General features: G+C 35.9%; 1 protein-coding gene across 2 annotated transcripts; it reads left to right on the top strand.

Annotated features, from left to right (window-relative positions):
• Positions 1-784: 784 nt before the first annotated feature.
• On the top strand, positions 785-22,371 carry LOC112053432 (U-scoloptoxin(01)-Er1a-like). 2 transcript variants are annotated; one of them, XR_008251685.1, is made up of 6 exons: positions 785-900; positions 16,029-16,135; positions 18,103-18,225; positions 18,595-18,705; positions 19,466-19,639; positions 20,978-22,371. XR_008251685.1 is itself a non-coding variant. In XM_052887139.1 (6 exons), the coding sequence occupies exons 2-6, from the start codon at positions 16,049-16,051 to the stop codon at positions 21,078-21,080; spliced, it is 513 nt and encodes a 170-aa protein (XP_052743099.1). In that variant the 5' UTR covers positions 785-900; positions 16,029-16,048; the 3' UTR covers positions 21,081-22,371. The 2 variants fall into 2 exon arrangements, 1 of the variants encoding a protein (XP_052743099.1); XM_052887139.1 differs by having other exon boundaries at positions 19,466-19,554.
• The last annotated feature ends 1,978 nt before the right edge of the window (positions 22,372-24,349 follow it).

Here is a 24,349-nt window from a genome sequence, read left to right as displayed (position 1 = left end):
GATGGCTTGATTTATTATAAATGAATGAAGTGTGTAAATTTAATGTGTGAATATAATAAATTAGTGAAGTTAGATGCTTACACAACATAAAAAAAATTGTGCACCCTGCACTCTAATCATAATGTGCAAGTATGGGCTGTACAATCAATTAAAAATGAATTAAACTCTTAATCTAATACAATATTAATACACGGTCTAACTTTGTACAATTAAATTGATTGGACTACCGTTTAACGACGTCATTCTGTAGAAGTTGATTAATTTTCGTATATTTTTTTTAGGTGGGATTTTTAATGAAAATTCATTATGTCGAAGCTTTTAACTGTGAAAACCTCATGAAAAACCTTGCTGTAGAATTTACGTACAGATTGACAAAAATGAAATAATTTTTTTGTAATAAAATAATTAACGAAACGTCATTTTTTTGCTCAATTTATTTAATAAAATTTAGATATCCATTTTTTTTATTAAATACTTAGATATTATATAGGATACACTAAATTTAGATTACCATAATATACCTACCTAATTACCAAAAATGTAGTTCTTAAAACTTAAACAAACAAACTGTCAGACAGTCACACTCCTTTATATTAAGAGTTTAAACCAAAGGTCAAGTAAAAACCAATGTAATGAGAATATCAACAAAATGAGTATCGGTCATCGAAGGTCATCCAATAAACTGATAAACGCAGGGAATGCCCAGCCTCTAAAATAATTGTTACATATTAAGGTAAAATTAATTATTAATAATGTAAATTTTAAGTAAACTTTCATGTCCATACTATCAGATCGGCTCGTATAAAACCTTACGCTGAATGCGTTTCAGCTTTAGTATCATAGATATCGCAGAGCAGTGTGTGCGTGTTTGTTTCGTTATTATATTTGTCTGTGGCATTGGTATGTAGATAAAATATTTTAATTATAATACATATACATAAATTATTATCAATAATTTAAATAAATAAATTAAAATATAATTATACATTAATTACATATTAATTATAACACATATACAATTATACATATAATACAATTATACATAAATTGTTGATGAAAATAATTTTTAATAGTTGAAGTAACAAAAAATTAAAACGTAGACCGACCATTTTTCATACCTTGCTGGGCGCAAATTTGATGAATGAACCCCAAATTAATGTCATTTAATAAATATTAATATTAGTTTTAGATTGATTGACAGTTGCATGATCAAGGCATGGGCTAGTACCAACATCGTAAAATGCATGATTTCAACATAAAAACACACATTGAAAAAAATATTAACATATTAACAACCTGTAAATTTTAATTATTTTTGGTGAATTTGATTTGATAGAGTAAAGGATTTTTCGTCATTTATTTTTTTTTTTCTGTATCGTGCTGGGTCCAAATATGTAGGCCTTCTTTTGTTACGATATTAACACTTTTTCAGTGATAATAATTCAAGAATAGAACAAGAAAAAATATTTTGAATATCGAATAGAAGTATAAGAAATATAGGAAGTTCATTATAAATAAAGACTAATTATTTTTTGCTATTATCCGCTAAAAACCGAAAAATTCAACCAATAACGTCACCTAGATCCGACAGAAAATCCCCAAAATGTTTCACCCCAAAATCGAACTCTAATCAGAATAAATGTTGCCTCTACAACGAAGCGAAGTTTGATTTTGGTTAATTAGCAAAATAAATAAATTAGTCAATATTAAAAAAAAATACTCCACCAAAACGTTTTCGTTTTGGAACATCTTTTTTTAGGTATTTTCTTTTGTATATTATCCTAAAATTAAAATTAAAACATGTGTCATCACAAGTATTTTTAGCCGTCTGTACTTAGTATGCTAATGAAATAAATAAATTCCTTTGTTTTCCGGAACATAGCTTTTAATTCTATAATATCTTTATTTGTTTTGACCGTCAATCTTCCTAGAGAATTTATTTATTACTTAAATTATTTTTAAATAAGGATAGGCAAAGATCGATGACCATACAGCCCAATACTTTTAAACCAGGAATATAAATAAAAGTCCTGTCTGAACGTTGACTTACAATTAATATGTCCATGGCATGATTTCTTTTCATTTAGCTTGATACAACCAAGTATTAAATTGACTAGAAGTTTCTCAGCTGACTAATCCTATATCACCAGCCTATAGACATAGCTGAATTCAGTGACGTAACTGTACCATCTGCAGTCTGTGGTGAATTTATAGGGTGGGGCCCTAGAAAAAAAAAGTAATTTTTAAAGATTACTTCTGTACTCCGTGGCATTTCGCTGGCTCTGCTACCCTATAATTACACCAATGTCTAAGTTGGTACTTACTCATAAACCTGATAATTGTGAACAATTTTAGAGTACGAACATTGTGTCTTAGGTCAATTTTAATTATAAAAATCCTATAGTGATTTTGGAAAGAACGGCCCTGTAAAGTGAGGTCTTCCAACGTCTTCCTGTACACTGCTATATTCAAAGCATATATGTCTTCATGGAATAGAACATCTTCAAAGTGTTTTTTCTTCTTCGTGGAAAATTTACAGATACCTACTCTTTTAGAAGTTCATTAAAAGTGTTCAAATTAACTGAGTTGCGCTGTTGCAACTAGACATTATATCATAGCAATTAATACAACAATAGGCCTATTGTAATGAATTGTTTTTCTTTACAACTATGGTTTTATTGATATATCAAACTCTTTGTCCTGACTTACAGACAGACAATGTGCAGTCAACCAGTGTTTAGTTGTAGGACTCTGTAGGGGCATGCACTTCATACGTGCCTAAAGAAACTGCTTACCCCGATGCATCACATGGACATAGTGGAGAAGAAAAAATCTAGTTTGTATAATTTGTATGTAGACTCGTGATACTCCAGTGGATTGTTGACCTATGCCTTCGATTCGGAGGGCGTAAGTTCGAATCCGGTTCGAGCCATGCAGTTTCAACTTTTCAGTTATGTGAATTTTAATAAATTTAATATCACATGTCTGAACCGGTAATGGAAAAACATCGTGAGGAAACCGGCGTACCTAATAATTTTCCTAATTATCTCATCATTACCAACCCATATTCAGCACACTGTTGAGCACGAGTCTCCCCTCAGAATGAGAGGGGTTAGACCTTAATCCACCACGCTGGCCCAATGCGGATTGGCAGACTTCACACACGTACAGAATTAAGAAAATTCTCAGCTATGCAGGTGTCCTCACGATGTTTTTCCTTCACCATTTGAGACACATGATATTTAAAAAAGTTGAAGGTGCATGCTCCGGACCGGATTCGAACCTACGCTTGTTTTTATTCTTTACAAGTTAACCCTTGACAATCTCGCCTGATGGTAAGTGATGAAGCAATCTAAGATGGAAGCGGGCTAACTTGTTAGGAGGTAGATGAAAATTCACACCCCTTTCGGTTTCTACACGACATCGTACCGGAACGCTAAATCGCTTGGCAGTACGTCTTTGCCGGTAGAGTGGTAACTAACCACGGCCGAAGCCTCCGACCAGCCAAAAACGCCCTCCGAATCGAAGGCAGAGGTCATATCCACTAGTCTATCAGGTCTCCAATCTCCTCGTCTCCGAGTTCTCTGAGAGAGTCGTCCACTGCAGGACATAGTACGTTAATAGGGACATCCCAAACATCAAGATCCTGAGCCGCCTGCATCCAGCGATTCCCTGCGACTCGCTTGATGTCGTCATTCCACCTGGAGGGGTGGGTGGGGATAGATTTCGATATTCCACTATCTCTACCCATTCGTAAAATAGTCTTTTGGACTAATTGGAGAGGAAGATTTTTAATTAGGATAGGCACTATAACGTAAAAATTGTGAAAAAATGGAAAAATCCTTTACAGGTTCGTGAAAGTTAAATGAAAAATATGCACTGCCTAACCTGAGGACTTAAAATTCAGGGTATTCAGTGTAATTTTGCATCTATAAAGCGCACCATTGTAGAAAGGCGATAAGATTCATCAGTAAACGAAATACAACATACTTATAAGCTAATGTCTGCTTATGCAATTCGGATAATTGTATTCGTTGCTGGCGGTCACATATTTCCTTACACTTGTGGTTACAAAACTTACTTAACCTACAATACAATTTACTTCCGTTTACCGCTGATATTTTGTCTATCTTCATCGTTATAAAAGATCGTTTGATCTATTCATTAAATAGATTTAAGATATTTTCAATACGACAGTCGCTTATTAAAAAAAATTTAACCTTTAGTAGATTTTGTAATTATTATTCTTATTTTGTTTTCTCTTTGTATTTTTATCGCGCATATTAATACATTAATTTCTTTATCCAAAAGTTATTTCATCATCATCATCATTATCAACCCATATTCACTGCTCACTCTCACTCACTGCTGAGCTCGAGTCTACTCTCAGAATGAGAGGGGTTAGGCCAATATTCCACCACGCTGGCCCAATGCGGATTGCCAGAATTCACACACGCAGAGAATTAAGAAAATTCCCTGGTATGCAGGTTTCCTCACGATGTTTTTTACCGTTTGAGACGTGATATTTAATTTCTTAAAATGCACACAACTGAAAAGTTGGAGGTGCATGCCCCGGACCGAATTTGAACCCACACTCGAAAACTATCTCGAAATCTCGAAAACCGCTTGACCTACAAAGTTGAAATTTGGCAGGGAGGTACTTTATAGCTAGTAGACGTCTACTAAAAACGGATTTTGTGAGACGGCCGGATTAAGGAGGTCTAAGGGCGGACTTACTTGTATCTAGATACTATGTTTTCTACTGTTTTCTTTGTTATTGCTTTTCTTTTGCGCAATACATTGTATTTAATAAGTTATGAAAAGGAGTTTCTCAAAACACTAGTGCATAAAACTAACAACTTTGGGAAGGTATCAGATTTTAAGGGCAGACCCTAAATCCAAGTATAAAATGTATTTGTTTTTATATTATTTTCTTTGGGCATTTAATTCCAGTTCATCCAGTTGATTGTTCATTATATCTGTCAGACAAAAGTAATTGCGGTGGACTCAGATGTCTGCCACAAATAGTCTGACCACATTAGGTATGTCATATGGCGCAAATTATGCAATAATAAATATAATTATGTCGGTAATAGGGCTACACTGTCTTCCTGTATTGTATCATACAAATAATCGTATGGTTTACACGAAGATCAATTTTCAAGTTAAGATCTGACCTACATCTTACACTCTTCAGAGCCTATTCTTAACAAAAAAACAACTAATCAAATCTTACTTTATATTATTAGATATAAAGTAAGATTTGATTTGTTGATGAAGAAAATAATGTTTTTATTTGAAAAGGTAGCACATAAAGTACCAAAAAAATGTCTTAGTAATATTAATGTGAATGGTGAGCTTGTTTCTAGTCCCAATAGAATGTTAGGAGTAATTTTCAACTATTTTAACCTTAATTCTGACTTGGTATTAGTTACGTAAATCTTATCGCGAACCCCCTGCTGTCGAATGGCGAACCCCTAGGGGTTCGCGTATCCCACTTTGAGAAACCTTGCTTTAGATCATCTGTTTGTTAATGGAGTGGTTGCTAAGCAACGGGTTTTCTGTAAATTAATATGGATCGCAAGCTCTAAGGAGATCATTCATTTATCTAGAGCAGTATTCGAGTTTCAATCATCTATCTCCTATTAATAAGTGGATGTACAATCAGGGACAAAAAACGTCCTCGAGTGCCAAACACAACTTCTTGGCACTCAATTCAAGTAGTCGCATTAGCAAATTCTACCATAAACTCAATCCTTAAAATTGCATTTGCTTTGAATTGGGATTTTATTGAACATTGGACTATATTTAAAAGCCTTTAGGTATAATTTTCTTTGCCAATAATTCTAAAACTGTCAAAGCAAAATTGGAAGTTTTTAATTGAAATTTTCTACATGATTGTGCGTCCTTTTAATATAAGTGATCAATGGTTTCAATTCATTAAGTCGAAGTTGAATTCAAGATTTATTCTATACACATAAGCTTGGAACATAGGTTAGTTATAAACTTAGGGACTTTGTGTGTATACGTTATGTGGCTTCAGATCGCATATGATTTAAGATTCGGCTTTAGAAATATCTACCCTCATCTATTTTTTTTTTTAGTAATAAGAAATAAATTATACATAATATTAACAGTGACACATTGCACTATATATATAATAGGTAATAGGTTGCCTAGTTAAATTGCGGCCAGACACATTTTTCAGACATAATCTGGGAAACCATGAACAAGATCAAAGGTATTACAGCTAAATTAAGCATTAAATGAGCTTTCATTTGACATTTCTTGGGTATATTCTATTAACTTTTTTTACTAACCAATAAGGGAATGAGATTAAATAAATTAAAAAAATAATTTGACTAGTCAACCTATGTGCAATATGTCAATATGAATATTTTCTTATTTTTAACACCATCGTACTATAATATATCCTCTCTTATAAGAAGGAAGGCCCTGTAGTGGGCCTCCGTGGTCCAGTGGTATGCGCGGTGGATTTACAAGGTCCTGGGTTCGATCCCCGGTTGGAGCGATTGAGGTTTTCTTAATTGGTCCAGGTCTGGCTGGCGGGAAGCTTCGGCCGTGACTAGTTACCATCCTACCCGCAAAGGCGTACCGCCAAGCGATTTAACCCCCTAACAAGTTAGCCCGCGTCCATCTTAGATTGCATCATCACTTACCATCAGGTGAGATTGTAATCAAGGGCTAACTTGTATAGTATAAAAAAATACCCGCAAAGGCGTACCGCCAAGCGATTTAGCGTTCGGGTACGATGTCGTGTAGAAAACGAAAGGGTTGTGGATTTTCATCCTTCTAACAAGTTATCCCTCGTCCATGTTAGATTGCATCATCACTTACCATCAGGTGAGATTGTCAAGGCTTAACTTGAACGCTGATGACAGGGTTCCTATAGTATAACATTGACCTGTTACCCTACATATTATTTAAATTGAATGAATGCCGTATGTCACTATTTTACTGTACAATTAATTGCTCATTGCAAACATAGTTGCATTGCAGTAATGAGCATGCAATGGCGTGTGAACCCACTTCCTTTGCGCTGTTTCCTCATTAATTACTTCTGCGATACATAACGACTAATAAGCTTGTTTTTTAAACTATATTATATTTATTTGATTGACATTTATCTACTAATTAACAAATTATATAATTAAACCGTGGTAGCTCAGTGGGTATGACCTCTACCTTCGATTCAGAGGGCGTAGGTTCGAATAAGGTCCGAGGCACGTACCTTAAACTTTTCAGTTACGTGCATTTTAATTAAATATCACGTGTCTCAAACGGTGAAGGAAAATCATCGTGAGGAAACTTGATAATTTTCGCATTGGACTATTAGCCTAACCCTCTCATTCTGAGTGGAGACTCGTGCTCTACAGTAAGCCGAATATAGTTAATGATGATAAATGCCAGATTGACATATAAATGTCTTCTAGTTATATGAATTCTTTATCTTATAGTGATATTAATACTACTAGCATCGATATTAGTTAGGTATTTTCGGCTTTTGAATGTTTAGGCTGACTATGTCTAGTGTACTAAAATGTCGACTGTACTATGTCTAGTGTAGCCATGTGGCACGTCGATTCTCTAACTACAATCGCAAACGCTTCTAAAATTAAAAATGTATGGGACTGACAATCGTTATCGACAGGTCACGCAATTATAAATTATCGATACATATTTCTAGTTTTCGAAGCGTTTGCGATTGTAGAAAGAGAATCGACGTGACACATGGCTAGCAGCAGTCTTTGTAGGAGACGGAATAAAAGTCAACAAGTTTATTTATAAGGTAGCTCGATACTGAGAATCAAATTTGTTTAATTGTAACTTAGTCAAGCTTCGCTTTACTTGAGAATTTCACCCCATTGGCTAGTACAGTTACGCAAGCATTTACCGGCGACAAACAAAAACTTCATTCTCTAATATATAAAAGAAAGAAGATATGTTCAACTCAAAAAATCATTACATTCGAACCTTGGACTTCATGTTTCCACTGGATCATCGTAGCACCAAATTTCGTGTACGCTAAAGTGAAGAAAGTAGATTTGCATGCGACTCTGCGTGTATTGATGTAATTAACAAAGTATTTAACAACTGGACGCCTGTTTATTGGACTAGCTAGCTATTCTATTATGAGTAAGTAAATTTCCTCTTTTAAAATTGTGAATGTCGATATGATTTGATATCATTAGAATATCTAATAATTGCTAACGACTTGTCTGGGCTTCACGAGGGAGCTATGTAGATTATTATCTACAATTATTTTACAATACATATTACTTATTAGTCATACACACACGCACACACCAACTTACACACACACTCTCACGCTCATTCACTTACATTCAACTTTTTTTACGAAGTTTAAGTTAAATAAATAAATACTTGCCCTTTTTGGGTTGAGGTATCTTGGCGATTCCTCGCTATTCAGTGCTGGGGTGATGTTTTTTCTGGTAGTTTTTTTGAGGTTTTGGGGTTTGGCCTTAGTCCACCACACTGGCACAATTCGGATTGGCAGACTTCACACAAATAGAGAATTGAGAAAATTCTCAAATAATAATTATGTAGGTTTCCTCGATGTTTTTCATTTACCGTTTGAGACACGTGATATTAAATTTCTTAAAATGCACACAACTGAAAAGTTGAAGGTGTCCTGTGCTGGTAGCAATTCGATGACCAAGACCACAGATATAAGAGGTAACTAGATTTATAAAGTGTCAATTTTTTGTATTGAAACCAGCGTACCCAGGGGCGCGGCCTAAATGGCTGTTTAATATTTAGTCATAAATCATCAATTTGTCACCCTTACTTTGGTTATTATTTATTCCTTTTGTCATAGAACAAAACAAGACTGCTTGTACATGCGCGGACACGCTTGCGATGTTCCGCACATCCGAGTGTACGCGACCAACACCCCCTTGCTACTTCTACTGCTAAAAGCGTTAGCTTTTAGCGTTGTCTGTTCTGTGACCAGAACGGTACCTTGTCCAGTATTTCGTCCATAGAATACAATTACTCACATTTCGTCCCGCGCAAATTGCGATCGTACCGCCCTAACTCACGATCTCGGGGCGTCCGGACTGATTCACTCAGGTCACGGTTACACCTTCCCGAATGGCCCCCTAAGCCGAGGTCCAAGTCTCATAGGAGACGCCCTTAGAGAGCCCTTCCGTCCTCTATCTTTATTTCAGCCTTCGGGTCTCATCGGGCGATGCTTCTGCGCTCGCCCAAATCCCCCGTGTCGCCGTAGTGGTCCCACATGGAGCCATCGGCACTTACTCAACACGAAAAAAAGAATCGTACCGCTGTCCCGCTGCCGAGCGGTGTCTTTTCCGGTGAAGTGAGACACATTTTTACTCGCATCTAGTTGCGCTGTTGTACACTAGATGGCGCTATATGAAGTTATAGCACGCTTTCGTTTGTGCGTTCTAGAAAGTATGTCGGCCTAGCAAACATGTTTACCGCGACTGGCATAGAGTTGCTAAACATTGACATTAACAATTTTTTGCAGTGTTAAGTATGAATTTTCATACAAGCACTTATAAACATCTGAAATTCTGAAACATCGTCACTGTATTTTAGTGAATCCAAAATAACTGTGTTTTCTCAAGTGGTTTCAGTTTTTAGACGATACTGGCTGTAACACGAAAACACGAACTTTTTTTAAAAAATTGTCTGTCTGTTTGTCTAGGCTAATCTATGGAATATCTCGTTCTCTCGTCAGCTGTAGCTTGGCAAGTTCGTTGATGATACTCCCATGATATGCGGGCGACGTGGGGAAAGGACTGCGCGGGTGTGAAGTCGTGCGACTGGGCCAGAGGGAAGGACTGCGCGGGTATGAAGTCGAGCACGCAGGGCATCGGGAGCGTTATGAACGAATTTGCCAAGCTATTATACAAAACAATTACTCCCGTGAAAAACTCGATGTAGGAAGGCGTTTGCAGGTCATTATCTTGTGCTATAGTTTTAAAGGTGAACGCAATTAGTTGTAATCATTTATTTCGTAAAACTTGACACTTAAAATCAAAATGGCGGACAATTTAAAGCAACTTCGTGGGAAGACGCTTTGCGAAATGGCGTAATGTAGTCATTGTAATAAACACAGTAATAAACATTAAATATTAGTCAACATTTTATATTAACCGTCGTATTTTTTTTTCTTTATTTTTTTTCCTACGGAACTGGCAAAGATCGATGGTCATACAGCTTCTAGTCGTGTCAAAAATCGGAACTTAATATTATTTAAATAGTATTTAATTCCCGATATTTTTTAAATTTCTATTGATTACTCAAACTTTTTACAAAATATCATTCAAAATATTATCATACTAGTCAATGCCCTGACATTTCACCCGCGTATTTCCGTACCGTGAGAATAAAATGGCACTCACAAATAATGTGGCTAATCTAATCTAATGGTAAAAGAATTTTCAAAATCGGTTTAGTAGGTCCAGAGATTACCCCCTACAACAACACAGACTTTACCTCTTTACAATTTAGACTTAATTTATAAAATCGGTTTTGTGGTTTAGGCATGAAAGCGTAACAAACATTCACATTTATTACAGTTACGATAATTGTTTGGGCGAAATTAACTACCAAGGGGACAACAATAATAATTCGTACTAATAACTGTACGTAGACAAAGGTCATATTATTTATTATACAAATTTCAGCCTACTTTTACCAGGTCACCGATTTTTGACACCGATTTTGATCTAACCTTAACCTGTGAAGGGCGAAGCGGTTAGTTAAAAATTAGGGTCAGAAATTCCGGTCCGGATTCTATATTGTTATTAAATATTTAAATTATTTTGAACTGGCAACTCAACATATTCACACAATAAACAAGCTTAACATTGCTTGTCTATGAATGTATTTTAGTTAGAAGTAGACCCACCGCGGTTTTACGAACATAGACGTAACAACTAGTACTCCAATGAGTCCTGGGATAAAATATGGCCTATGGCACTTACTAATAGCTTTTCATTTACGTAATATTTTTTTATAGACAGCCTTTAGTAAATATAAATTGTTAAAGAAAGTACAAACTATATTAACGTATTTGCTTTTACAAGTGTCGTGTTCTAGATTTTCTGGAAAGTGTTACGAAAAATTTCTATAATTGTAGTGTATTAGGCCCATAAAAATAGGTTAATAATAATGATTATGATGAATAAGCCGTGATAGCCCAGTGGATATGACCTCTGCCTTTGATTCGGAGGGCGTAGGTTCGAATCCCGTCCGGGACATGCCCCTCCAACTTTACAGTTATGAGCATTTTAGGAAATTAAATATCACGAATCTCGGTCAGTGAAAGAAAAACATCGTGAGGAAACCTGCATACCTGAGAATTTCCTCAATTCTCTGCGTATGTGAAGTCTGCCAATCTGGATTAGGCCAGCGTGGTATAGACTATCAGCCTAACCCCTCTCATCCTCAGAGGAGACTTGTGCTCAACAGTGAGCCATAATTATGTGGGTTGTTAATGATGATGATGATAACTGATCCAGCAAAATAAAAATCTATACTTTATTATTACAAAGCTGAAGAATTTGTTTATTTGTTTGTTTGATTGAACGCGCTAATCTCAGGAACTACTGGTCCGATTTGAAAAATTCTTTTAATGTTAGATAACCCATTTATCAAGGAAGGCTATATGCTATATATTATCCCCGTATTCCTACGGGAACAGAAACCACGCGGGTAAAACCGCGTGGCGTCAGCTAGTAAATATATAAATATACTTAAACAATACACACATCGCTGTATATCCCCAAAGTAAACGGACAGCGAAGCCTTTGTAATGGGTACTAAAGACAGCCGATATTATATATGACGGCCTACGTGGCGCAGTAGTATGCGCGGTGGATTTACAAGACGGAGGTCCTGGGTTCGATCCCCGGCTGGGCCGATTGAGGTTTTCTTAATTGGTCTAGGTCTGGCTGGTGGGAAGCTTCGGCCGTGGCTAGTTACCACCCTACCGACAAAGACGTACCGCCAAGCGATTTAGCGTTCCGGTACGATGTCGTGTAGAAACCGATATAGGGGTGTGGATTTTTATCCTCCTCCTAACAAGTTAGCCCGCTTCCAACTTAGATTGCATTATACCTTACCATCAGGTGAGATTGTAATCAAGGGCTAACTTGTAAAGAATAAAGAAAAAAAATATATAAATTTATATCATATAACGTAACACCCAGACACAGAAAAACATTCATGTTCATCTCACAAATATATTCCCGTTGTGGGAATCGAACTGAAGTCGAAAGATGACTAAAGATAACAATTAATTGTATTTAAACCATCAACTTTAATTACTAACATAAATCATAATATAACGTAGATTAAGTTAAGTCAAGCACTACAAAAAATCTTCAATACACAATCACATACAAACAGAACAAAGAGTCGATTACAGCTGTAATACAATTGTAATACCTACTGTAATTAGTGTTTGTAATTTATCGATCATTATGCAAAATTGTGGGACACTGTCATAATTGACAATGATTGAAATTAAGCATAGAAAGATCTGTAAGTTGAAACTGTCTACGTTTGTGGCACAGTTGCAAAATTACTCGTTTTATAATCAACAGGTGTTGGGTTCGGTTCCCAGCGCGGGTGAATTTTGGGTTTTATATTAATACCTAAGTAGGTTTCGGTCATATCTCGTAAAGTAATTACCGTCCCGTACAGTCGATCTAGAAATAAGGAGATCGATCGACTTCCATCGATATGATGATGATGATGATGATGATGACCACTAGCCAGACCTGGACCAATTAAGAAAACCTCAATCGAACTCAGGACCTCCGTCGTGTAAGCCCACCGCGCATACCACGTCAAAATTGACCAAGGAGTGGGTACGCAGGGGCGTATCAATGATACGGTACCCCCAGAGTACATTACGCGTGTAAACAAAAGTTAGTAAAATCTAATCTGCAATCTCACTTAATCTAGTGCTTCCCGGAAAAAAAACCTTATCTGCAGAATAAAATGACAAAAAAAGCATTTTTGCGGGTTTTAAGCGTGCGTTCAAAAGTTAGAAACATCCTACATAGGTTAAGTCACTGTCTTATGTATTTGAAGCAGAATTTTTGTTTCTTTTGTGAGAAATCTTTACCCTTCATTTGTGCCTATTGGACCCCCAACTATTCTTGATACGGGACCCTTCTAAGGCAAGCTACGCTATATATATCGTCTTATCGTATATTATCGGCTCTAAAATAAGAGACGAGCACGTTAGTATCAGAGTTATATTAATTAAACATTTAACCATAATAACATCACTTTACAGTATATTTAGCCTCTCATTACTACATCAAACTGATTTAATTATATTCCGTATCCCTATAAACCCTTTCATAACCTAGCTTCTTTAGTTTTAACTACATAAAATACTTAACTTGAACACTTATACAAGACAACAGTCGATACTCAATTACTAAATTATCGGAGGTCCCGACCGTCTCCTTTTACAACCATTCACTTATTGGCGGGAGCCAATCAAGACTCAGCAAGATATCAAGTGAACTAGACAGAGTAGTATTTTTAATCTATTTTAATCTTATTATAATAATCGTTATTTCATGTATACAACACATTTGTATTTCATTTATAACCTAATAATCTATTTATTAAAACATGTAAATTGAAATGTGGTAGCGTTGTTGGAACGCGGCGACAACAGATACGACAATAGTCCAAGCGGAATTTGAACTTATGACCTTCTGCGTGAGTCTGACCACTAAGCGCGGAGCTATTAAGGCTTCAAATTATATTGTGCATGCCTAGTCAAATAAAATTGACCCATGTCGAAAGGGCTCGCAACAGCCGTGCGAAAGCGATACCATCTCCTCCCATCAAACAATGATAGCTCTCGACCTGCTTCCTATGGTAATTAGATTAAAATTGTTTAACCGGTGGTTTTTTCCACGTCGCGGCTTATAATTATAGTGTAATTACAGTGTTTGCACATTGATTTTTTTATGGCTGAACTGGTTGTTGGGTCACTTTTGTGCTCGTGGGTCCATTTACATAGTGTTATGAAATCTAAATTATTCATTAAAGTAATTGTTTAACTTTATCTTTTTTTAATCTTTAATGTAAGTTTTCGTAAAAGTAAACGATCAGGTAATAGTCATCATTATCAACCCATAGTCGGCTCATTGCTAAGCTTGAGTCTTCTCTCATAATGAGAGGGTTTAGGACAATAGTTCACCACGCTGGACAATGCGCATTGGCAGACTTCACACACGCAGAGAATTAAAAAAATTCTCTGGTATGCAGGTTTCCTCACTATGTTTTTCCTTCACCGTTTGAGACACGTGATATTTAATTTCTTAAAATGCACACAACTGAAAAGTTGGAGGTGCATGCCCCGGATTTGAACCCACACCCTCCGGAATCGGAGGCAGAGGTCATATCCTTCAGTGGTATGCGCTGTGAATTTACAAGACGGAGGTACTGGGTTCCATCCCCGGCTAGGCCAATTGAGGTTTTCTTAATTGGTCCCGTTCTGGCTGGTTTCACTCGCTAAGTTTCCATCACCGTTAGAATACCTGGAAATATACAGCTTACTTACAAATAACGTAGCTTTCTAGTGATAAAGAATTTTCCAAATCGGTACAGTAGATCCAGAGATATACCCCTACAATACCACTGACTTTACCTCTTAATAATGTGTATAGAATGTAGAATAGATATGGATTAATATACTTTCAGTTAAACCAATGCATTTTGTTAAATATAAAATCATTTGAACACTAAACGGAGATCGATAAACACGCATTTCTTTATCCACACACGGTATATTAAGCTAGTCGTTCAAAGACGTAACTATAGCTTGGCGGGGCTGGCAAAATACTATGAGTCCACGGTCCGAAAGAACTAACAAACCAAAAGTCTGTGAACTCAAAAGTTATCCAACATTAAAAAAATTACAATCTGACCTTTTTTTCGGGGCCTCAATGAATTCGCGGTAAGCCTCAGATGGTTAGTTACGGCCACGGCGTTGTACCGATCGCCGCTGCATGCTAATCTAACACTATCGGCAAGGTCGTGGCCCCAGCAAGTGGCTAAGCATTAAATGACTAAGTTACACCACATTTGATTACCGCGCAATTATCTCTCGTGGTAAACAAATGCAATTCATGAGAGAGAAGCAAAAACACGCACAACACATGTGGAAGTGAGAAAAACAAATTCTTGGGCAATAGTTTCCTATTCGTGGGAACATATGTCATGTCAATGTGATCTTAGGCGGATAATTACTATGACTAGTTAATTAAGACGCGTGCTGCGGTCAAAATTTGTCTGTTATTCATTTAATTTAATTTTTTTATTATTAGTTTCTTCATTAGGTTTTGAAAATTAGTTATTTTGTACTTCTTGATGTGTTCTTTACGAATTCCAACTTTACTTAACCTCGTATCGTTGTCGCAATGTGACTTCTGCCAATCTGTACTGGGCCAGCGTGGTGGACTATTGGCCTAAGTATATATATATATTTAGCTCATTGCTGATCTCGAGTCTTCTCTCACAATGAGAGGGTCATTTTGAGAGGAGATTCGAGATCAGCAGTGAGCCAAACATAGGTTGATAATGATGATGATTAACATGCAAACAAGTGAAGAGAAAGAGACATAAATCGTCTAATGGAATGGGATCAGAGCTGTCCCAGTCCCATCTCTTTCGTACCAACGCAATGGAAGATATAGCGGCATTTCCGGTTGCGCTGCCATTGGTTGAATTTTGTTTATTTCTCTTTACAAGATAACATCGTTGATAGCACCAATATGTCTTTTTTACGGCTATGTGTACGTATTATTTATTACACATTATAAATTAAAATTCAAAATTCATTTATTTTAATTAGGCTTAATTTGCAAACACTTTTGACACGTCAAGTTACTTCGGATGCTCGTATTCTAAACCGAAACAGAAAAGAAATAAGTATTTTTCACCCTATGTATGTATTAAAGAGATATCTATATTTGTTACAGAATTGCTACTTTAAGCAGAAATGTTGGATAGACGGATATGCGGACTGCAGCTGCGTTCCCTTGGACTAATGGCTCTACTGCTGCACTTAGTTGACCTCTCTACAGCTGTAAGTAACTTTGGATTTCAATACTAATGAGAACCCTTACTGAAGCACAGAGTCCAAGCTCCACATTCCCTCTCTTAGAAGGATGCCTGGGCCTGTAGCCATATAACATTTCGATTCTCTTTCTACAATCGCAAACGCATCATTACTAAATTCCGGTCGGAAGCCGGTGTGTTTGTAGACACTGTGCAGCGCTTTGTATGGCGATATTTGCTTGCTCTCCGAAGTGTAGTTCTATTTATTAACGACGGGTTTTCACTTACCATCAGCTGGAAGCTAATCAATACATATAGATAAAATTTAAGTGTCTGTCTGCGATTTCAAAATAACTGTGTTTTCTGGTGTGTATAGTTACTAACAAGATATTAAAACATGATCAAGCCTTTTTAAAATTATTGTCTGACTGTCTGTCTTTAAAAATATATGGTTCCCGCGGAATTTGCAAAAAACAGAATTTAATATTTAAAAAAAAAGCAACATGTTGAAGTGCACGTGTCACTCTAACCAAGTGCTAACTTGTCAATGAATAAAAAAGACTTAATTATTATCTTACGACAATCTTTTATAAACTTTTCTGCGTAACACAATTAGAAGTATGTAATTACATTTGTAAGTATATAATGAATCAATTTCAGAAATTGCAGCAATTAAAATGTATCAATGTTTTTTAAAGCGTGTACGAATTAACAGGTAATAATCAAAGGTTTTTATAGGGATTATTAAAAATAAATAATTGTCTTCTATTTTACGCTATTATAACGGCCTCCGTAGCGCAGTGGTATGCGCAGTGGATTTAATGACGTAGGTTCTGGGTTCGATCCCCAGCTGGGCCGATTGATGTTTTCTTAGTTGGTCCAGGTCTAGCTGGTGGGAGGCTTCGGCCGTGGCTAGACCACCCTACCGACAAAGACGTACCGCCAAGCGATTTAGCGTTCCGGTACGATGTCGTGTGGAAACCGAATGGAGTGTGGATTTTCATCCTTCTCCCAACAATTAGCCCGCTTCCATCTTAGATTACATCATCACTTACCATCAGGTGAGATTGTAGTCAAGGGCTTACTTGTAAAGAATAAAAAAAAAACGGTTATGTGACAAAATTATACTTAGTTGCTCATTTGCTTAGAATAAATAAAGGCGGGGACACTTCGTCGAAAGTAAAGAAAAGAATTATATTTTAATTACTGCTACATATTGATCATGAATATGCGTAAATATAAACGAAGTATATTTAAAACTCTTTAAATACCTTCAAGATTAGATTATAAGCAAATGTAGTTCACATTAATGTAGAATAAGTCTCTCACCATTAAACATATAAGACCTCTCTTTCTTCATCTTACATCAATGCAAATTCATTTAATATAAAGTAAGATTCCAACCTTTTCAAAAGTTTACAAGCAGATTTTACTAGCAAGAAATTTAACAATTACTTTTTTTATTTAAACAATATTAATGACTTGAAGCAGGTTTGATTAGTATTTTTTATAGATTAAGCGTTTGATACGATGCCGCGTAGAAACCGTCAGAGGTATGGGTTTCCATGACTCTTTATCAAGAAAATAAAATATTGACGTATTTTTTTCTTTTTGATTGACGGTTTTCATCATCATCATCATCATATCAGCCGATGGACGTCACTGCAGGACATAGGCCTTTTGTAGGGACTTCCAAACATCACGATACTGAGCCACCTGCATCCAGCGAATCCCTGCGACTCTCTTGATGTCGTCAGTTTACCTGGTGGGGGGCCGGCCAACACTGCATTTACTAGTGCGGGGTCGCAATTCCAGCACTTTGGGACCCCAACGTCCATCGGTTCGTTGAACTATGTGCCCCGCCCATTGCCACTTCAGCCTTGCAACTCATTGAGCTACGTCGGTGACTTTGACCGATTCTATTATAAATTGACAGTTTTGCTTTTCCGTAATTGTATGTATAGATTAAACAAAATGACTATTATATTTTTACAGGCGCTAGACGGTTACGTGCCGGGGCAAGACTACCCGGCCTTCGAAGAGGTCCCTAAGGGCTTATCGTTTACTTGTGATGACAAGATACCGGGCTACTACGCGGACCCAGAGACCAGCTGTCAGGTGAGGAGACCACGGATCTAAGTTCTTTAGGCAGTCAAAATTAATTAGCTCAATTGCCTGCTAAACGTATTTTTTGTATCGTATATTTTGAAGCTAATGGAAAAGCTGATTGATTAATACAACTCCGAATGTCATTCCCATACATTTTAATATTTGCCATATTTTTTATAATATGACCAATATTCCCATTCCCCTCCAACTATTCGGGATAGACTGTGCTAGGAGTGGGTACGACAATAGACCAACGAGGCGGGGACCAAACCACTTCTCAGACCTCGGTGATGAGTCCAACCGCTCTTACCGTTGAGCTATTGAGGCTATAAACTGCACTGTAGTGACCTATATAATTCTATGATGTTTATGTGACAGGTGTGGCACTGGTGCGTGCCCAGCATTGGCGGCAACATCATGTACTCCTTCATCTGCGCGCCCGGCACTGTCTTCAACCAGCGGACGAGGGTGTGCGACTGGTTCTTCCAGGTAATTGCTCTCTGTTTCTCCTACCATCTATACAACAACATCTTCCATCTATAAAATAAAGCTAAACTACAGTTAAGATGCTCTAAATTTCTATAAGGCTCTGAGGTTCAGAGAATTAGCTCTTCCAGGTATCATAAAGCGATATAACGTAACTTCATAATTCACTTATCTTAGTTTGGAAAAAAGATCCAACCCTAAGGGTAGAAAACAGGGTGACAGGAAAAATGATTGATTGCTTACTAGTTGATTGTTATTGTAAGACCACGCATAACTTTTTGTGCTACTTTGATAATTCTTTTATTATGGAATAGAAAATCCCTCGAAGTATATAAATCAAAAAAAAGTTACAACCCGATTTCCAAAATAAGGTGCACAAAAAGCACCAATCATCTTGAAAACTAGTATTATGCTCTGTGAACGATCACACTAGAGTCTAGATCACACTACAGTCTAGTGCTGATTACATAATATAATAATCAACAAGAAGTGATTTGCGAAAAATTCGCCTAGGGTGTCGACGTGGTTAGGGTGTATAATATAAAATGTATTTTTTTTTACTTTTCACTAAAAATTAAAAAAAAAACGACTTAAATTAACACGACACCGGCTTGGCACCGCCTTAAAACTGATCAGCAGGTAGAAAATATTATAATTTTCTCACTTTTTAGTTTCGTGGGTACGTTTATGTTTTTGAAATCGGATGTATTTTATTGCAAAAAAAAACATTTTTGTTAATTGAACGTTTTATTATGATTTTCAGGTGGATTGTCCCAATTCTCCGGCTTTCTACGGTGTGAACGAAGACTTGTACAAGGATGAGGCGGGCAACTACATTGCTGGGAAAAAGAAGTAGATTAAATCACTATTTATAAGGCAGAAAATAATTATTACAGTCCCGAAGGCTGTTTATACTTAGAGGCTACGAAGAATGACAGTAACTCCGTAGATATTAACTTTCAGTACAATACAAAAAAAATCAGAATAATTTTAATATTTTTTTAGTAATAATTGTTTTTAGAAGTAATATTACATACATAACGTAAACAATTTAAGTTTAAAATATTAAGTCAATTTAATGCCTTAAGTATTTTATGTTAGCAAATACGCATGAATTTGTTTTGCCATAAAATTTTCAAGTTAAAAATATTATTTTAATAGCTTATGTTTAACCTACGATAGTAGATTAAAACAATAATCACTCTCTAATATTATTTCCAAAGCTGTTATCGAGAACCTCATTTTGTAAAAAAAACTAGGAGCTCTTTATATCACTAACACAGACTAGTTTTTCATTGTACTTTCCGAAAGTTGGCTTGCTTAGTAAAATTTACATTTTATTACTATTTAAAACCTATAAGGGGATGGTGGAGTGGTGACATTTAGATGTTTTTTCTGGTGCGCATGAAATTAAAAAAAGAATTGTCAAAACAAAGAATTCCTCCGCGTCGATTGCAACAAATTTAAACTTAAACATTTAAACAATAGCAGTCGTTGTAAAGCGCGTACATTTTGGAAGACAATTTTTAATTGCAGAATAGATTTTTTATCTATTTGAAATATGAAATTTTGCAACGTCATACTTTGTAGACCTTCATCTTGTAATCATTTTTCTTAAACACCTAAAAGCAGTGGCGTAGCGATGTAGGGTCAAAGGGAGCAATTGTCTGGGGTGAAAAAACAAAATCTAGCACAACAATATCCCTCTTTAGAGCCTGCTTTTGTTTTGATAGCTCTGTTGACCGTTGCATCTTATGCCTCCGTTTTCCTTCCGAAGCAGTGGTAGTTTATCTTGATTTTCATGATACAATGTAAATTAGGTCCGTTGAATAAAATATATAAATTTTAAAGTAACAATAAAATTAGGGGGGTGGCAAATATTCAGTAGGGGTTGACTGAATATTTGCCACCCCCCTAATTTTATCAGGCCAGGGAAATCTGACGCTACGCTATTGCTTAAAAGTACCTACTTCTCTTAGTCACAAATAAGAAGTAAATGTATTTTATACATGTTTATAAATGTGCTATAAAAGATTTATAGTTACCATTAACAATAAGTAAAACTTAAGTTACTTAGATATAACTATTTTATTTAAGCGAATATTTTGATTATATTATATTTATAGATATAAAACCATTTTCTTCTTGACATAACTTGACTATAAATTATTCTAGGGAAACCTAAACAACCTTCAGGTACAAATCAAAAAGGGACACCATGTGAAACCTGTCTAAATGTTAAAAATATGTATAATATTTTCAAAAATTTTTTCAGACGAGGAATCAGCAATGCTGTATTTGACAGACGATACACAACGAGACAAAAAAGACACGAAGGCAGAAAACGACGAATAAACAGACAAACGACTACTACATAATCGACTTACGACGAAAACCGAACCAAACCGAACTATGACAAATTTAATTTAGGAATTTCTGATTGAAAATCACAAATAGCATGTTTTTCTCTTTTCCTTTTAATTCCTGTTCTTTTCCCTGTGTTCGCTTACGATCTCTCCTCTCCTCTTTCTGATCCTCTATTTTATTTCTTTATTTAAGTATAAAACTATGTCGCTTTTATTATAAAACAAAAACATATCGCAATTTTCGGTCTGACTGAATGCGATAAACACGAAAATTACTTAACAGATTAATTGTTCGTTACATACGGTTTTTTGAATGATAACTTGATAGTGTGAGCTTTTAAATTGTCTCACTATCTATAGTATCATTTGAGATATAGATATATACTAATTCGATCCTCACACTTTCGAGATATAATAACATCAGTTATTTTGTGAAAATTGCTGAAAATTATAAAAACATTTGCTGAAAATAACAGAAAAAATAGCTTTACTAGTTAGTCACTGCGCTATCCGATATACTTGTTTTATGCATTGTTTTTAAATTCATTTTTAATTACCATCATTGTCTGTCAGATAAGAAATCTATAAACATAATAAATCCTCCTTCTATCTCCCCTGCCGTTCCAATGTCCTAAAATCATTATACAAAACCGTATCTACAATACATGGATTAGATCTTCTTCTAAAACAGACAGAAGCAGACAGCGACTTAAGCTGGATACAGATCAATGCAATGTAACATGTAATGCAACATGCAATGCAAGAATTTGACGTCCACATTGCTGCAATGTATCACAAATGCTCATGGTTTGGACGCCTCGCGCTCACGAACTGCGCCTGGGTCGCGCACGCTCCGAGCATTACAACTCGTGCGCGGCTCGATCCGAGATTTGCCGGTTTTAAGTACGAACACAAAGGGGCGCGCAGTGTACGCAGGACTCAGCTTCGTGATTCGTAGTCAATGCTCGTAAATCGCGCCACACGTCAAGGCAGCGGGGAACATGCAACGTAAGGTGTATATTACATTACATGTTGCATGGCACCAATCTGTATCCAGCTTTAGGTTATTCTACATATTTAGTAATGTTCGTTCATTTTAATAGAACAAGATCCAGGCGATGTTACACGTTCAAAGTTACAAGTCTGCACCTAGCTTTATCTATTTATGAGATGTTTACAATAGTATGTGACTCTAGCATGGATTTCTGCAAATTTACGTATGTATAATATATTTTGTATTAAGTCAATAATTGTAAATAATAAACGGTCTTTTTATTTTTATAATAAAAATAATTGAATACAATACTTTTCTTTTACACATTATCTACATTGTAAAGAGAAAAAAAAATCGTTTGTCAGTAGCGAATAAGCTTCGAAACTACTGGACTGATTTTATAAATATTCTTTGACCAATGGAAAGCTCAATAATTATCAGAGTAATTTAAGCTATATCCTACTAATATTATAAACGCGAAAGTTTGTATGGATGGTTGTTACTCTTTAACGCCTCAAGTACTCCACCGATTTGGCTGAAATTTAAAACAAAGATAGATAATACTCTGGATTAACTCTTACACTACTTTTCATCCCGGAAAAATCATGGTTCCAGCGGGATTTGTGAAAAACTAAATTCCACGCGGACGAAGTCGGGGGCGTCCGCTAGTATTATAATATTTTGTTTTTGTATTACTGAGGCAACGTCAGAAACGCGGATAAATCCACGGGAGATCAGCTAGTGTGATAAAAACATTTAAAAATAGTTAAATTTCTTCCCCTTATCCACTCTTTGGAACCGAAGTTTTAATTAAAAATATCTCTAGTACACTGTCCCAATTATTTAGATAAGTACATTATAATATATTATAAGTTAATGATGCTAGTATATTATTTAAGAGTTCAATTCGATTAAATTTCGTTTGGTGGTAGCCTTCGGCCAAGGCTAGTTAGTTGGCCGACTTACAAAGACGCATGTACTTGATGCAGCTATTTATCGTTCCAGTACGATGCTGCGTAAAAACCGTCAGAGGTATGAGCAGAAAAAGCTTGTACCTTTTCCAAGTAAGCCCGCGTACTTAGACTGCATCGTCACTTATCATCATGTGAGAACGCAGTCAAGGGCTAGCTTGTCATTAAATAAAAAAAATAATAGGATGTATGGCTGCGGATCTTTGCATGTTCATTAAACGACAAATTAGAAAAAAAATCTTTAAAGCCAGAGGTCGAATGGCACGCGAGGTCAACAATAAGTTTCAGCTTAACGAATGGAACTTTTTGCTATAATCAATGCATTTTATTATAGAATCAGCTGTTCGTAAGACGCCGCTTGCATCTAATGTGCTTGTGTGGGTAAAGGCTATAAACAATGTAAGGGCGTATTCACAACGTCAACGGCCAAATGCGTTTATTGTTACTTTATGTCAGTACATACATTTGTATGTCAATAGATGACTTTGTGCATGATAGAGTACCAAAAAGGAACCTAATTTTATCACAATCTAGCCTTTTTAACGCAAATTAAATAATAAGCATAAATTAGCGATTAGATAATATTTAGTAAATTTAATTGAGTTTAATAAGGATTTTCATTTACAAAGCAGGTATAATAAGCGGTTTGAAAGTTGACCTATGCGCAGTAACACAATAGGAATGATGATAGTTTTTTAAATTGTATTGTATTAAGAGTATGCTAACAGTAAAGCAATTTTGTAAAAGTAACAGGGTATCTGCGATCATTACTTTAGGAGATAGATCTACAGGGATATAAAGGGTCAGATTTGCGGTACTGCCACGGATCCGTGAAAAACGCCCCATACAAAATGGTACGAACTAATGACGTTGTAGGTACATAATGATCGTTAGATTTGTATGGGCGGTCAAACAAAATTACTAATATCTTTGTTATTTGTGCGTTTATGTTTATAGTTCATGTATTAAAAAATGTCACATTTAATGTAAGGAAGCTAAAACTATATGAACTTTAACTTAATGACGATAAAAGATTTTTAATAGATTTTGAAATTTTATAATCTTATTTATTTTGCAAATATCCAGACAGACAATCTTTGCTTTTTATGTATAAATTATTATACAGTGTTAGCGGACGGTCAGAGAATCGCGCACGATTTTTTCAATTATTTGACATCTTTAATGTAACGGGCAACCACGAATCACGCACCTATAGTCTGGCAAGTTTGTTGTTGACACTCCCATGATATATATGCGGCCGACGGGGGGAAACTTTTTTACACGTACCTAATACCTAAGTCACTCAATACGTATAA

The sequence above is a fragment of the Bicyclus anynana genome, chromosome 18 (genome assembly GCF_947172395.1).
Source record: "Bicyclus anynana chromosome 18, ilBicAnyn1.1, whole genome shotgun sequence".
In the NCBI taxonomy this organism is placed as follows: domain Eukaryota; kingdom Metazoa; phylum Arthropoda; class Insecta; order Lepidoptera; family Nymphalidae; genus Bicyclus; species Bicyclus anynana.
Note: the sequence above shows the minus strand (reverse complement) of the source record. Positions and strands in the feature narration are given on the sequence as shown.

Bases quoted from the DNA above. Each gene is read 5' to 3' on its own strand.
- LOC112053432 (XM_052887139.1), top strand. From the start codon at position 16,049: ATGTTGGATAGACGGATATGCGGACTGCAGCTGCGTTCCCTTGGACTA. The intron at 16,136-18,102 runs GTAAGTAACTTT...ATATTTTTACAG, and splicing joins TAGTTGACCTCTCTACAGCT to GCGCTAGACGGTTACGTGCC. The intron at 18,706-19,465 runs GTAATTGCTCTC...TATGATTTTCAG, and splicing joins TGTGCGACTGGTTCTTCCAG to GTGGATTGTCCCAATTCTCC.